The 16954-nt window shown below is 46.4% G+C and overlaps 1 protein-coding gene across 2 annotated transcripts in view; it reads left to right on the top strand.

Moving 5' to 3' along the window:
• Nucleotides 1-16954, top strand: part of DNAH11 (dynein axonemal heavy chain 11) — a 315578-nt gene that overhangs the window by 280502 nt on the left and 18122 nt on the right. For both annotated transcript variants that reach the window (XM_027872105.1, XM_027872104.1), the window contains exons 69-75: nucleotides 693-863; nucleotides 3525-3647; nucleotides 4681-4874; nucleotides 6024-6172; nucleotides 7409-7536; nucleotides 10589-10816; nucleotides 14549-14740. In XM_027872105.1, coding sequence (XP_027727906.1) covers nucleotides 693-863; nucleotides 3525-3647; nucleotides 4681-4874; nucleotides 6024-6172; nucleotides 7409-7536; nucleotides 10589-10816; nucleotides 14549-14740 — 1185 coding nt within the window. The remainder of the gene's footprint in view (nucleotides 1-692; nucleotides 864-3524; nucleotides 3648-4680; nucleotides 4875-6023; nucleotides 6173-7408; nucleotides 7537-10588; nucleotides 10817-14548; nucleotides 14741-16954) is intronic.

The following is a 16954-nucleotide window of genomic DNA, read 5'->3' as shown; positions in this document are numbered from 1 at the left end:
TGACCTCAAGGAGCTAACATCCTTATGAAAAAGCCTGTAGTCTGACTTAGTAAATGTTTATTGGGTTGAATCAAATTGTACTTTCTGTAAGGTGGGAAAAGTCACAAAAAGATTAGGGGTCAGGCAGAGGGAGACAGAGACAGAGAGACAGAAACAGAAACAGAGAGAGAAGGAGGCAGGGGGAAATGTAGGTGACATTTGTGGTTCATGGTATGAGGAAGTCTTTTCTACACCAACAGCTAGAGCCACCATCCAGCCTGGTGGCAGGAGTTCTTCTCCCCACCCCCATTCTATGCTTGAGATTTGGGGTAGCCGTGAGACAGCACTGGACTGATTTTTTCAATTTTCTTTTCAATTAACAAGAATTTGTTTTCTCTCCCTCCCTTCTTCCTCTACGATAATTAGAAAACAAATAAAACCCTTGTAACAAATGTGTATAACTAAGCAAAACAAACCCGCATATTCATTACTGTCCCCATTTTCAAGAGAAGGAAATCAATGTAGGTGTAGCCCAGACTTGACAAGCGTCACAGAGGAGATGTATGCTAGGACCTGTATGGCTAAGAACCAAGAATTCTCTCATCCTGTCTGGCTGTTTCTGTCACCATAAAGTACCCTGATCCCCAGCCCTGAATGCCATCGGCTGGCCGCTGCAGGTGCCACCTTCTAAAAGAAACTTCACCCGTCCACAGGCTTTCAACACCCTCTTCCATAAAGCCATCGGGCAGTCGGGAAAGGCCGAGGACACCCAGGAGCGCATCTCCAACTTGATGGAAAGCATCACCTACTCTGTTTTCCTTAACACCAGCCAGGCACTGTTTGAAAAGGACAAGCTCACCTTCCTCTCCCAGATGACTTTTCAGGTAGGAAAGAGTGTCTGGCCAAGGTTCCTGAGATAATCAAGTGAATGTGTGGGCTGCTCTGCTAATCCAGAGACATAGTCTGAGGCTGTATTGCGGGTCTGATCATTTCTTGATGCTAACTCCTTGAATGTCTGCTGTAGGCTGAAGGGTTTAGGTTAGAGATGGGGGATGGATGGATGAAAAGTGTCTATTAAGCACCTATTAATGAAATGAAAGGTGTCTATTAATCTACCACAAACCTTCATCCATCAAGGAATTTCCTCTAGGCCAGGCCTAAGAATTCCAGACCCACCATAGAATGGAGCTGCACTCCAGGAAGGCTCACAAACCACTATTTCCTGGAGGCCTCTTGCACCACAGCTGACCAGGATGGTCATTAGGCTTGTTCTGGTCCAAAGCAACACACCACATTTGCCCCCAGCTGACTCAATCTCCAAGGCTCAGGAGGTTTAAGGTATATAGGATGCACAGCCAACTCACCTTTCCAGGTTTCTCTGCTTATCCTATTGCTGTATGATGAGAAAGAAAATAGACTATCTCTCACCCAACCAGGTCACTGCATTTTATCATCTTGTCTGTATTAAATGAGGCAGCCAAGTGGCACAGTGCATAGAGTGCTCAGCCTGAAGTCAGAAAGACTCATCTTCCTGAGTTCAAATCCATCCTCTGACACTTACTAGCTATGTGACCCTGGGCAAGTCACTTCACCCTGTTTGCCTCAGTTTCCTCATCTGTAAAATGAGCTGGAGAAGGAAATGGCAAACCACTCCAGTATCTTTGCCAAGAAAACCTCCAAAGGGGTCATGAAGAGTTGGACATGATTGAAAAATGACCTAGCAACAACTATATTGAACGGAACCAGCTGAATTGATCTAAGTAACTGGTAAGATGGCAGCTTGCTGGAAATTCCAACCTCAAGCCCAGTTCTTATCATCTCAGCTGTCAAAGCCTAGCTCCTTCAGGGAGCTTCAGTGAGGAAGGTTAGTGGAAGGAGAGGAAGCTATGAGACCTCATAAGACAGGGAGGTCAGTGGGGCGGTATGGGGAGGGGTTGGATTTGGAATTAGGGGACAGAGCTTTGCCATTTATTGCCTGTGGGACCCTGGACCCCTTCCTTCCCCCATTGCCTTCTTACAAATTGCTCCCTCTCTGGTGCAGACATTCTGGCCTGCTTGGCATCCCTACCACACGGCTGCCCATCATCATCCATGCCTGGAATACACTTTCTCCTCATCTCTGCCTCTTGGAATCCTGTTTCCTTCGGGATTCGCTTCAGGTCCCCCCTTCTCCATGAGGCCTTTTTTCCTCCTCCTCTTCTGCCCCCAGCCTCCCAGTGACTCCCTCCCCATCCCCAGAGTTACTTTCTCTCTGTTCTGTCTGGGTTTTATTCATCCCTTCTCTGTGCAGGTTGTCTTCTGTGTTAGAAGGAGAGCTTCTCAAAAGCCTAGCACCATCTACAGTGTCTGGTGCAGAGATGGCTTGTGATAAATGCTTATATATTGCTTGGCTGGATATTTTTCCGTAAATTAAGATTCACTTATTCAGTTTTGTAATTCATTTTACAAAATCAAGTTGAGAGCGTAGTGATTCCCCCCATTTTAACCCTAGAAAGTAGGTATTACTCTGGACATTAGCCATGTATGATTATCCTCGTGGTCCAGAACTCAAGTTCCAAGCTTATTCCAGGTTTTACCTGCAGCAGTCTGGTCCAACTGAAGCCCCAAAAGGAATCTCCCACCACGATCTACCCAGGTACCTTCTAATGAGGGAGAACTCGCCATCTCCCAACGCAGCCCATCCTATCTTTGGACACAGTTCTCATTAGATATTCTTCCTGACATCGAGCCTAAGTCTGCCTTTCTGGAACTTCCACCCATGGCTCATGATTTTGCCCTCTGGCGCCAAGCAGGATGACGCTAATCTCTCTATGATATACTTGGAGACAACTATCCTATCCACTAAATTTAGGGGCAAAGGACCTTGGTTCAAATCCGGGCTCAGCTACCAATTACTTGTGTGATCTTGTCAAATTCCTTGACCTCCCCAGGCCTCAGTTTCCTCATCTGTAAAATGAGCAGGTTAGAGTAGATGACCTCCCATGTCCCTTGTAGAGCTAATAAACCCATGGTCTCAGAATGCTGCCTAATCATAGATGAGCTGTGCCCTGCAATTCCCCCATCCCAGATGCTTTGCTAACTCCCCACCCCCCCACTAGCTTTCAGCCCCCTACCAAGGCTGGTCTTCTATGCCCAGCCCAAAGGATTTCTGCTTGAGGACCAGCACGTAAGCTCAGCATCCTTCTGAATGGACGCTGACTATATTTGTCCTTGATACCACACCTTCTAAGATAAGTTCTTTCATTTAGTTCTGCCTGTAGAGAATCATTCCCCACCCTTTGCTAATAGGCGCTGGGGGGTTGGAATTGGTCTGCCTTCATCAGCCATGGCTTTTTTTTTAATTAGATTTCCATTACTGGTTTAAAAACATTGGCACCATTGAAACCCCTTTTGTGGAGCCAGCGAAGGTGTAGCTGGCAGAATTCTTCGATCAGCACACTTTGCCCTGCTTCTTCACTCCCGCCGATTAAGTGGTGAATGCTCGAAGGGAAAAGTGACTGGGAAGAAAACCTAATGACCTTTTTTCCATTTTGTGTACTGTCAAGATTCTGCTGCGAAGTAAAGAGATAGAAGGCCCTGAATTGGATTTCCTGCTTCGCTACACAGTAGAACACACTTACCAGAGTCCCGTAGACTTCCTAACGATGCCGTCATGGAGTGCTATTAAGGTAGGTTAGGAAGATTGTTTTGTAATTTCCAAATCTTTTTTCAAATCACAGTTCTCTTTGATTTGTAGATGGAGCCCAAGAGAGCCAATGAAGCTGTCAGACCCCATTTCAGCAGCAGAAATGGCTCTGACTCACAAGTCCCCCACCATTCTGATTTCAGCTCTGCTCCCTAATGCAACTTAGTGTCACTTTACCAGGCTGAGCCTCAGTTTCCTTTTATGTAAAATGAAGTAGCTGGGTGAGGTGGCTTCTGAGGTCACTTGTAGTTGTAAGGCTATAATCCAAAATGAATTCCTCAGGGTCATGCAGAAGAACCAGAATTTGAATCCAGATCCCTGATTCTAAAGTCAGCATTATTTCCATTACACCAATTCTACAATAATTTAATGAGCATGTGCTGTGTGCCAGGCACTATGCAGGCACTGAGGATACACAATCCAAGTCATACCAGTCCCTGCCCTCGAGGTGCTTCCATTCAACTGGAACTGGGTGGAAGGACCAGGTGGGATCCATGTGGAAATGGCTCTCATCTTGTGCAAAAAAAATGGAGGAAAGAGCTCTTTGAAGCTAAAGTCACCCTAATTAGTCCTCATTGTTTTTTAGTACCTTATTAGAGTTTTCTAAGGAAAAATAATCTCCAAAACAAAATATTGTTTCAAATTTGTAAATTACAAGTCAGGTGCTTGAGCATTGAACACCCATGAATAAGACAGCCCCACATGACGAAGAGAAAGGGCTCTTCATTCAAATGAGGGCAAGTGTGGCCCAGTGGATGGAGGGCTAAAGTTGGAGTCAGGGAGGGCTGGGTTCAAGCCCCACTTCTTACTGTAGCAGCTGGGTGACCCTATGCAAGTGACCCAACCCCTCGGTGCCCCCAGTCACTTTTCCAAGGTGATTAGTTACAGAGGAGTTGCATATTACATCAGTGGAGAGTTTCCAGACCAGAAGGCCCCCACACTAATGAAATCAAACGTCCAGACTCCTACCCCTCCTCCCCTTGTCTCCATTTCCCTCCATCCCTTGTCTGCTGCAGGCAATTTCTCGAATGGAAGAATTCCGGGGGCTGGACCGTGACGTGGAAGGGTCTGCCAAGAGATGGAAAAAGTGGGTCGAGTCTGAAAGCCCAGAAAAAGAAAAGTTCCCTCAGGAATGGAAGAATAAAAGTCCTCTGCAAAAGTTGATCATCCTGAGAGCTATGCGTCCTGACCGGATGACCTACGCGCTCAGGTATCATGGAGTCCTGGAAACACCCTCTAGAGAGGCAGCTCAGACCCTCAGGCGGGGCTGGGCTTGAGTTTGGCTAGGCTGTGACGAGCCCACGTCGAGGTAAAATCAGGCAGTCGGCAAAGAGCTTAAATTCATTGAGCATTTATCAAGCAATAATTAAATTTATTAAGCATTAAATATATTAAATGCTTAAGTTTGTTAGGCATTTACTGTGTACATAGGGCCTTGATACGAATGCTTATGAAACTGGGTAAAACAAAAAATCTTATACAAAAGCCCCATCCTCGTGGGGAGCCAAAGTCTGAAGCCTACTTAGGAGAAAGATGAGTGTCACCAGAGCTCAGCGGGTGGGGGCGGGTACTATCTGAGCGGCCACTCCAGTCGTCTCAGTTCTCCTCTAAAGATGTTGCACGTCAAGGAAAAGATGAGTCTCCCTCACAGAGAAACCTAGGCAGCTTTTTCCATTGTGGCAAAAGAAAACCAGGAAACTTTGTGGACTTTAAGGGATGCTTCGCTTTTTCCTTCATCATGATCAGCAAGTTGTTATTAAGCGCCTGCTGTATTCCAGGTGCAGGAGCCAAGATGAAACAGTCCTTGTCGTCAAGAAGCCCACAGTCTGCTGGGGGGAGGGGTGGAATGTGCAGAGAGGGGAATGCAAGGTGGACCCGAGTATACACGCATTAGGTGTGCAGGCTAACTTCAAGAGGGAGAAGGTGCTAAAGATGCAGAGGATCAGGCCTCAGGGAGGAGGCCGCACCTGGGGGTTCTGCTGCAGAGAGGAGGAGGCAGCAGCAGAAAATGGAACTTCAGGCAGGAGAAGTGGCTGGCAGACCAGCGGGACTGGAACAGAGAGAGAAGGGGAATGATGGAGGGACTGGAAGAGCCGAGTTGTGTCCCTGACTCGGAGGGTCTGTGTGACCCCCCACAAAGCTCCACCCTTCAGAGCCCCCAGGCAGCCCCATCAGTGGAGGGAGCTTCCACACAGGGAGTTTCTTTCACTGATAAGTCACAGATTAGGACCAAAAACACCTCAGGGATTAAGCAGGACACCTTCCTTCCCCGGCCAATAGTGTCAATCCTCCCATCTTTTGGTGACCTGTGATAATGTGACTCCTGTTCGCTAACACCCTTCCTTTTCTTTGGGAACAGGAATTTTGTGGAGCAAAAGCTAGGCCCCAAGTATGTGGAAGGGCCCCGCCTGGACCTAGGCAAGTTCTATGAGGAGAGCAGCCCGGCCACCCCCGTGTTCTTCATCCTGTCCCCAGGGGTTGACGCTCTCAAGGATGTGGAAGCCCTTGGTGAGGTTCTGGGGGGCTTAGGTCTCTCCCTTATCCATTCATGAACAGTGGGTGGTGCTGGCTGTGGGCTGGGCACTGTCCCTTTTCCCCTCCCTCCTGAGGTCAGTCTGTCATGTGTCTCTGTCTGTGTCTCCTCTCCTCTTCTCTTTCTGTTTCTCTCTCTCTCCCTCTTCCCTCTCTCTCCTCTCTCTGTCTCGTCTCTCCTCTCCATCTCCTTCTCTCCTCCCTCCCCCTCTCTCTCTCCCCCTTTCTCCTCTTCCCTCCCTCTGTCCTCTCCCTCCTCCTTCCTCCCCTCTCTCTCTCTCTCCCCCCTCTCTCTCCCTTCCTCTGTCTGTCTCATCTCTCCTCTCCTTCTCTCCCTCTCCCTGTCCTCCCTCTCTTCTCTCTCCTCTCTCCTCTCTCCCTCCCATCCTCCCTCCCTCCCTCCCTCTCTCCCTGCATCTGCCTTTGCTCCTTTTCTGCTTATTGTAAATTGGGTATACAGAGAGGACAAAGACAATCACCCAGCAGTCTGAAGAAATTTTCTGATGGCACATTCCTCTGCTTGGCATAATGTTCCGGGGCTTTGTGCTGTTGTCTACCTTTTGACTCGAGGAGGGCCGGAGGGCCAGAGGGCAATTTTCTCCATGCTCATGTAATCTCGCGCCCTCTCCTCCTGTGACTAAATAATGGTCATTATAGGCAGGGTACTCCATTGTGCAGGGCCTGCTCGTTTTGTGTGCTGGATTACTATTCCCCACAGACTGTACCGAGCATACCAGGTTAATACAGCTGTGACCTAACTGTGCTCAATTTAAACTCGGGCCTCACAAGGTGAGAGGCTGGTGCATTTTCACACCGAACCAATCAGTTACAAAAATGAGGCAATATCTACCACATGTTGCTCCTTTAAAAAAAAAAGGAAAGGAAAGGAAAGGGATGGCGAGGCTAGGTCCCCCTGGAAGAGTTTACGAAGCTAGGTAACAACGCCCGCCATCTCTCGAAGTGGTGAATTCCCCATTATCACAAAACCAAAGGCACCGCTTTCCATGGGTCTTTTGAACACGGCAATGGGGCCACCATGGGGAGCTCACAGCATCTGCTTGTTGAAATTGTAAGGAATTTCTTTTGGATACCTCAGAAAGGGGGGAAAATACAGGCCTGGGAGATTGTACCAATGTCATCAGAGAGAAATTAGATGGCTCATGCTCTGGTTTTGTTCCTACCTCTTTCCCTCCTCCTCACTTTCTCCCCCAGGCAGAAAATTGGGCTTTACAATTGATTCTGGAAAGTTCCATAACATATCCTTAGGACAAGGCCAAGAGACCATCGCCAAAGCGGCCTTGGAGAAGGCTTCCAAGGAAGGACACTGGGTCATTCTCCAAGTACGTATGGGAAGCGCCACGAGGCAGCCCGGGGGGGGGTCCCTCTTGTGCCTGGGAACCGCGCCAAGCACCATCCGTCCTAAGAGGAGATGGGATTGAACTGAATGTCAGCCCCTGATCTGAGCTGCATTGTGACCGTCGGCATTAAGAAATTCACAGTTTAACAAACATTTGTGAAGCCCCTACAGTGTGCTCACTTAGAGGCTGGGTTGCAGAGAGAGCTAAGAAGGAAGACCTGGGTTCAGGTCCTTCCTCAGACATTGGCTGGGTGGGATCTGATGACCTTAACTTCTCCATAAGACTAATAATAATAATGAGAAATACAACAGCCAGCACATACAGAGCATTCTAAGATTTGTTCATAGGTCATTTTATTTGTTCCTCACAACACTCCTGTGAGGTAGGTTGTATTATTGTCCCCATTTTACAGCTGAGGAAACTGAGGCAGAAAGGGATGAAATGAATTGCTCAGGTTCATATAGCTAATAAGTATTGGGTGCAGAATTTGAACTCGGGTCTTCCTGCCTCCGCGCCCACCCTGCTGCCTGGCTGTTGTGGAGAAGGTGCCAGCCCGCCTTGATGGAGGCAGTGAGGTCATCTAGGAGTTTCTTAGACTAAGGAAACTGTAGGCCCAGCCCCCACCCCTGTGTACCCAGTGCTGGGATTACAGATGAAAGCAAAATCCTGCCTGCCCTCAAGGAGCTTACATTCTCCTTGGTGGTACAATAGGTACACAGGGGCACACGAGCTGTGCTAGGAAAGGCTCTATCAATCACTCAATCAACAAGCAGTTATTAAGCACCTACTATGTGCTAGGCACTGGGTGAGGTGCTGAGTGTATCAAGATGAGGAATGCACCTGGCCCTGAGCAGGTGTGAGCTGGCAGGGCTGACGACCCAGGCAGAGCTCTGCTAGCATGGTGCTCATGGGTGGAGTGTGGGAGAGGGGCTGCTGGATGGGGAGCCAGAGGAGCCAGGTTCTAATCCCAGCTCTGCCACTTACCATGTACATGACTTCGGGGAGGTATGTTTGGACCTCAGTTTCCTCATCTGAAAAATGAATCACTAGCCTAAAGTCACTGCTCTTCCTTAGGTTTAATCTGATGTTGTAGCAGGGGAAGCCTCAGAGCTGAGCCTGGGTTGGAGTCCCAATTCCAACACTCATTGGTTGTACGACAAGTCATTCAACTTCTCTGAGACTCAGTTTTCCTTCTCTGTAAAATGGTGGTACCAATACTTACAGTGCCCGCCTGGGAGGGGGCCTTGGGATCCTTCAGGCAGCCTAGAACAGGGCGTTCCACGTGGCCGGGATTCTCCAGTTCTTTCATCTCTAGGGCTGATGTCTTCTGCCTCAGAGAGCACATAAGCTAGGGCAAGTAAGAGAGGAAATGTCCCTGGGAGGAGACAAGGCAGTAACCAGAGGATAGATGGTGTCGTGATCTTCTGCAGAATTACTAACTCCCCTTTTTGCCTTAAGACACTTGAAAGGAGATTTTAATGTGGTAGTAGAGAGCAGCATCCCTCCCCTGCTGGCTGGGGGGAAGCCAGGTCTTTCATACTGACAGCATCTCTAGATCACAAAGTCCAGGTGCCCCCTTTCTGCCCTCTAGTGAGCTCTCAGCTGGGCACCGTTAGCCTGGGAGCTTCTCCTCTCTCCCCAAAGAAAGTGATCACACAAAATCAGACTTGCACCCCTGTATGAGAAGAGCACAGCTTCAAACTGGCTGGACGCTGCATCTTGGAATGAGAGCCTGGAAGGAAATCCTGGAAGACTTTGATAGTTCCAAGGTCCACGGGGAGAGGCCCAATCTGGCCCTTTGATTCTATTGATAATGACGAATTGGGATCTGCTTATTGAGATAAACGCATCATAGATTGAGGGTTAGAGAAGGCCTTAAGAGTCATCAAGTACAATCCCCTCATTTTAAAAGCGAGGAAATTGAGGTTAAGGGATTTTTCCAGGGTCACACAGCTTCTAAATGTCTGAGACAGGATTTGATTCCAGGTCCTCCAATGCTGACTCTTTATTCACTATTCTGCAAAGCCTCTTGCCTCGTATGTAAGTGGAGATTTAATAGATGAGGCTACAAGATGGTGGGGTGTGTAGACTGCTGAACTTGGAGTCAGGAAGACCTGAGTTCAAATCCAGCCCCAGAGACTTACTAGCTGTGTGACCCTGGGCAGGTCACTTCACCCTGTTTGCCTCAGTTTCCTCATCTGTCAAATGAGCTGGAGAAGGAAATGGCAAACCACTCCAGTATCTCTGCCAAGAAAACCCCAAATGGGATCATGGAGAGTCGGACATGAGTAGGGCCTGCTACTGAGTGGTGGACTTGACAGATGTCAGATGTTTGCTGAATGACTTTGTGTTTGTACAAAGGCGGCCTGCGGTGCCTTGGGTTAAATGCTATTGATCTGTTGTCTCTCACCTCCCATCACGTCTCGAGCACTCCCCCCTTCTAGTTCTCCCTTATGTCCTCTTCCACCATTAGAATGGAGGCCCCTTGAGGGCAGGGACCGCATTGTTTCCTTGCATTTTCTGCCCCAGCACTTAGCCTAGCATACAGTAAGCACTTAATAAATGCTCTAGAGGAATAGAAGTGTTGCCTACCTAAGGTTCCAATGCCTTTGTGACCTCTGCCAATTGGATAATGTTCCCCCTCCCCGCTCAGATGATCTCTTCAGTCCAAAGCCCCCATTTCACAGTGGAGGAAAGGCATTAAAGCGACTTCTCCTGATCACAGAAGCAGCACCTAGCAGAGCTTCATCTCTCCTCATTTGTAGAATGAAGAAGTTGGACTAGCTGCCCTCTGAAGGCCCTTGACCCTATGGGAGGAAAATGGAAAGAACCTTAGAGATCATAGAGCTGAGCCCTCTCATTTTACAGATGGGCAAACTGAGGCACAAGCGGCATGCTCAGAGTCACAGAGATAGAGTTAGGATTCAGACGCCGGTCCTCCATCCCTAGATGCAATGCCCTTTCTGACACACCACAGTGCTTCTCTAGCAAACGTTTCCGTCTCACCAAGAGTGAATGTTGCCTTATTTTCTAGAATGTCCATTTGGTAGCCAAGTGGCTGGGAACCCTGGAGAAGCTCTTGGAGCAGCTTGGCCAAGAAAGCCACAGGGATTACAGGGTCTTCATGAGTGCGGAGCCAGCGCCAACCGCTGAGGAGCACATCATTCCTCAAGGCCTCCTGGAGAACTCCATTAAAATCACCAATGAGCCCCCCACGGGCATGCTCGCCAACCTGCACGCCGCCCTCTACAATTTTGATCAGGTAGGAGCACGGAAGGCTTCCTCTGGAGCATCAGCCCACTCTGTTTGCCTTTGACCTGTGCCCTTGCAGAGGGATGGATTAAACCTGGACTTTCTCATTGCATTTTGATATTTTTAGCAAGTTGGCTACACCTCTTCCAAAGGTGAGCAAAGTCAGCCCGTTGGAGAGCTGAGAAAAGAGTGTAGCCACTTTGCAATGATGCATGGTGTGGTGTTTGGCACTATGCTAAGGCCTCAGGATACAAAAAAAGGGCAAAAAGTATGACCTCTGGGGCAGCTAGGTGATAGAGCTCCAGCCTTGGAATCAGGAGGACCTGAGTTCATAATCCAACCTCAGACACTTGACACTCACTAGCTGTGAGACCCTGGGCAAGTCACTTAACCACTCACCAAAAAGCAAAAAACAAAAAAGTATGACCTCTGTCCTCAAGGAACTCACATTCTAATGGCAGAAACCACATTTAAATAACTAGGTAAATACCTCAGAGGGAAGGTCACTTTTTGAGTGATTTCTTGATTGTCTATGAAGTCAACCAGGTGAAAGAAGTCGTGTGCCTGAGCCCCTGAGAATTACGGTTCCACCTTATGCCATAATCAACCATCCTCTCCCTTTATGCCCTTAGTTCAAAAGGGAAAGAACCATTTCTTCTAGGATGTCACCAACATCCGCCCCCTTAGCCCCTACACCTGCTTCTTCTAAAAATTGTCAAAAAGGCCTAATATTTTGGCTCTTCTCACACCCAGATGGCCCAGTTTTCTCCAAAAGGAGCCTAGATTTTGTCCACAAACTTATGCAGAAGAGAACAGGTAATTGTGCATGCAGAAGGGATGGTGGTGAGCACGGGGCCCTGGGGAGGTGCTGCTGCCAGGGCCGTATTCATGAGACAGGTGAGGCTCCTTTCAGGAACGAGGTACGCCTTGCTCAGTCTGCTTCCGAGGTCTGGCTTGTATTCCTAAGACACTTTCAGCTTGGGAAACTGCTTGTTGGCCTGTGGAATGGCAGGGATACCAGTTTTTCTTCCCTGTAAAAGTTTGTCCCTGACTATGATTGTTTGGACTTAAGAAGATGAAAGATGGATATTATCCTGGTGTTTTTTAGTCCTGAGATGAGGCCAGAAAAAAAAAACAAAGAAGTTCGGTATTTATAATAATATATGGGCAACTAGGTGGTGGCATGGATGGAACACTGGATCAACACCGATAGTGCTAATTTGTGGTTTTCCAAGTCAACGTGTGCCTGTAAGGATACATTTCTATTTGAGTTTGATGCGATTGGCCATGTGTTGTCTATGCTGTATGGATTCTGTTGGTACTATAGGGATTGAATTCATTCCTTATTTTATTTCAATATTTTATTTTTTCAATTACTTGTTAAACTATTTAACATTTGTTTTTGAAATTTTTGAGTTCCTAATTCTCTTCCTTTCTCCTCTCCCACCTCATTTAGAAGGCAAGCAATTTGATAAAGGTACACGCAAAACATATTTCCATGTCAGTCATGTTGTGAAAGAAAACACAGACCAAAAGAACCGCCCCCAAACCCAAGAAAAAGAAAGTTTAAAAACAATATTCTCTCACCTGCATTCAGTTCTTTCTTTGGATGTGGATAGCATTTTCCATCATGAGTCTTTTAGAGTTGTCTTGAATCCTTGTATTGTTGAGAAGAGCTAAGTCATTCATAGCCGATCATCATACAATGTTGCTGTTACTGTGTACAATGTTCTCCTGGTTCTACTCACTTCACTTTGCATCATTTCATGTAAGTCTTTCCAGGTTTTTCCGAAACCAGTCTGCTTGTCATTTCTTATAGCACATTAATATTCCATCACAATCATATACCACAGCTTGTTCAGCCATTCCCCAACTGATGGGCGTCCCCTCAATTTCCAATTCTTAGCCACCACAAAAAGAGCTACTACAAATATTTTTGTACACATACATCCTTTTCCTTTTTTCAATCTCTTTGGAATACAGACCTAGTAGTGGTATTGCTGGATCAAAAGGTATACAGGGTTTTATAGCCCTTTGGGCATGGTTCCAAATTACTCTCCAGAATGGTTGGATCAGTTCACAATGTCACCAACAGTGCATTAGTGTCCCAATTTTCCCAGCATTTACTCATTTTCCTTTTCTGTCATATTAACCAATCTGATAGGTGTGTGGTGGTTGAATAAGTGTGAGTTGTTTTAATTTGCATTTCTCTAATCAACAGTGATTTAGAGCATTTTTTTCATGTGACTATGGATAGCTTTGATTACTTCCTCTGAAAACTGCCTGTTCATATCCTTTGACCATTTATCAAGTGGGGAATGACTTGTATTATTATAAATTTGACTCAGTTCTCTATATATTTGAGAAATGAGGCCTTTATCAGAGATACTTGTTGCAAAATTTTTTTCCCAGTTTCATTTTCCTTCTTCCTTTTTTCCTTGCCTATATTGATTTTGTTTGTGCTAAATCTTTTTAATTTAATTTAATCATCTATTTTACATCCCATAATGCTCTCTATCTCTTATTTAATAATAAATTCTTCCCTTATCCATAGAGCTGACAGGCAAACTATTCTATGCTCTCCTCATTTGCTTATGCTACCACCATTTATGTTTAAATCATGTACCCATTTTGACCTTATCTTGGCATATGGTGTGTGATGTTGGTCTATGCCTAGTTTCTGCCAAACTTTTCCAGTTTTCAGCAGTTTTTGTCCGATAGTGAGTTCTGGGCTGATCAAACACTAGATTACTATGGACATTTACTGCTGTGTCCTGAGTCCCTAATCTACCCCACTGATCCACCACTCTATTTCTCAGCCAGTACCAGATAGTTTCGGTGATTGCTGCTTTATAATACAGTTTTAGATCCTGTTTGTTTTCATTAATTCCCCCCAACATTCTTGACCTTTTGTTCTTCCAGATGAATTTTGTTATTATTTTTCACTTGCTTGTCGTGCCTCCTTCCCCCTCCACAGTAGAATGTAAACTCTTCAAAAACAGATACTTTGATTTTTGGTTTTGTGTCCCCAGCCCCAGCACAGCTCCTTGGCATACAGTAGGCACTCAATAAAGGATTGTTGACTTGAGCTGACAAAGGCAGATAATTTCTTAAATAAACACTAACTAAGTACATTCCCCTGGCTCACTCAGATAATCACCACCCTCTTTTCTTAAGAGCACAGCTTTAGCACGCCAGAGACCATCTGGTCCAGCCTTCTCATTTGGCACATGAACACCAAGACTCAAGAGGTTAGTTACATGGCCCACAGTCACAGGGCAGAGTAAATGCAATGGCTGAGTTTTGAACTCAGGCCCCCAAGGCTCAAAATTCAGCCCTTACTCCACTGTTTTATGTTTCAAGGCAGACATCCTTTAAAAAGGCTTACTTGGTGAGCTCCTCACCTTTTTCTATGAGTAGATATGGCATTTAAAGAGTTTTAAAATGTGCCAAACCATGTACATATATACATATATGTGTGTGTGCATGTATGTTGTATGTGTATATGTGTGTGTGTGTGTCCTGACAACATCCCTGGGAGGGAGAAGTTTTTATGATCCCCAATTTGCAGATGAGGAAACAGGCTGAGGGAGCCTCAGTGACTTGCCCAGGGTCACCTGGCTAGTAAGTATCTGAAGTGGAATTTTATCTTGGCTTCACCCCAGCCCAGAAACAAATCCTACCTGCAAGGTTGAGAAATTCTCGGAACCCAAATCCAGCTTTTCCTTTTCCCTTCTGCTAGGACACCCTCGAATCATGCTCCAAGGACCAGGAATTTAAAAGCATCCTCTTCTCCCTCTGCTATTTCCACGCCTGTGTGGCTGGGAGACTGAAGTTTGGACCCCAGGGCTGGAATAGGAGCTACCCTTTCAACCCGGGAGATCTCAACATCTGTGCCAACATCCTCTACAACTACTTGGAGGCTAATGCCACGGTAGGAGGGACTAGTCAATAACCCTTCTGGGGAAGAGGCGGGGAAGGTGAGAGCCAGGAGGGCTTCCTGGCAGTCATTGGACGTCCACCCAACAGGCAGTTACTTTTCTTTGCAGCCATTGAAGTACGTATCAGCCCCTGGGGGTGGGGAAACCAACCCGATCAAAGGTTCTCCAGTTCTGGAGCCCTGAACTTCAGAATCTAGGTCAGACCAGTTCCACATAAGCAGCTAAGCAAAAAAGAGAAAAAAATGTCCTTCATTATGTTAACAAAAACAGTGGTTTACATGTGCGTATGGGCCAAATTCATTAGGCAGGTAATGAAGCATTTGCACAAATGTAATTACGGACAGCGATCCTGACAGTCTGTAACCCCGCATTAATAATCACTCCAATTAGTTCCGATGATGGAAGCAATTTACAGCACGTCACATGCATAAATAATGGTGCATTTCCTGCGCATGTCATTATTGTGTATTAACGAGGCCACCTTGCTATGACTTTCTCAGGAATGTTCCCCTTGAGCTGGAGTTAAAGGTAAAGGAAGGATTTCAGTTCAACATGGCGTCATGCTTTCTGGGTCAGGGCTGTGGGTGGGAATTGTTCACCAAGATCACATACCAGGAAACGCTTCCTCTAAACCCACCAACTGGATGAAAGCAGCAAGAGCCCTGGATTTGGAGGTGCTTGACGTACATTCAAATTCCAGTGTAGGGAGGTCTTGCCTCTGTTTTCTCATCTGTAAAATGGGAGTGGTGGACTAGCTCCCATGTGAAATGCATTTATTCAGCACGCACTATGTGTGGTGTGCTGCGCATATCCCCTCCGAAAGGAAAGTGCATAAATTGGCAGGTTTCCTTCAAGAGTCAGCTCATGTTCCACCTTCTAGATGAAGCCTTTCCTACCCAGCCAGATCAGGAAACCCTCTCCCCAGATCACCTGATTTCTCTGGCTTTCCTGAAGACTCAGCCCGCATCTCACCTCCTAGAAGAGGCCTTCTCCAGTACCCACCGGCAGCCAGTGACCTCCTAGTGTGTCAGTCATCAAGCATTAATTAAGCACCTACCATGTGCCAGGCAGTGCGCTAAGCACTAGGAATGCAAAGGAAGGTAAAAAACAGTTCCTGCCCTTGAGGAGCTTACATTCTAATGGGCAAGACACATTTAAAGGCTCTGTGCAAACAAGCTGTACCCAGGGTATGTTGACAGATGAGTCTTCTTGTAAAAGGTGGGACTTTAGCTGAGACCTCACAGACACCAGGGCAGCCAGGCAGTGTTGGGAGAAAGTACCTTCCTGGCCGGGCACATCAGCAAAGGCCTCATGTAGAAGGTCACCGTTGACCTGAGTCTTCAAGGAAGCCAGTAGAAGTCAGGCCTCCTCAGGGCAGGAACTGTTCCATTTTTTTTTCCCTCTGAAATTACCTCCTCTGTAGGAGAAGGGAACCAAAAATTAAGAGCCTACTATGTGCTGGACCCTGTGCTAAGCGCTTTTCTGGTATTATCTTATTTGAACCTCATAGCCACCCTGGGAGGTGGGTGCTATGATTCTTTCCATTTTACAGTTGAGAAAACTGAGGCTGGCCCAAGATCCCACCTAGGAAGTGTCAGAGGCTGAATTTGAACTCAGCTCTTCCCGACTCTAGGCCCAATAAAATTCACTGTGTCACCTATCTTGTATATACCTAGTTGTTTACATGTTTTCCCCCAGTAGAGTGTACCCTCCTTGAGAAAAATAACTGGTTTTGGTTTTAGTTGTTATGTTTTTTGTTTTGTTTTGTTTTTTGCTTTGTATCCCCAGCATTTAGCAAAGTGCCTGACTATTATGAATAATAACAACAAAAAAACTAGCATTTATATAGTGTCTTAAGGCTTAAAAGTACTTAACCAATTTTATCTCATGTATACAGCTGGTGTTTGGTAAATGGTTATTGATTGACTGAATGAATGATGTACATAGAGAAGTAAACATAAAACATATATTTTAGGTAAATACTAGATGTCCTCTAAAGTCCTCTGTCACTTTGGGTGCCAGCTTTCTGGATGTGCACAGAGTTCCCTTTTGTTGGCTTTGCTCTGTGGAAAATGCCAGCAGAAAACCTGAGTCCTACAAAGAGCAGACCTCCTGCTAATTACTAGCATTGAAGAGGTCATTCATTAGACAGTAGAGCATAGGATCACAGCGGAAGGGCCAGGAGGGACCTTGGAGCTCATCAAGTC

This window comes from Vombatus ursinus, unplaced genomic scaffold (assembly GCF_900497805.2).
Source record: "Vombatus ursinus unplaced genomic scaffold, bare-nosed wombat genome assembly UNPS02014799.1, whole genome shotgun sequence".
Classification (NCBI taxonomy): Eukaryota; Metazoa; Chordata; class Mammalia; order Diprotodontia; family Vombatidae; genus Vombatus; species Vombatus ursinus.
This window is presented reverse-complemented; position numbering and strand designations above follow the sequence as displayed.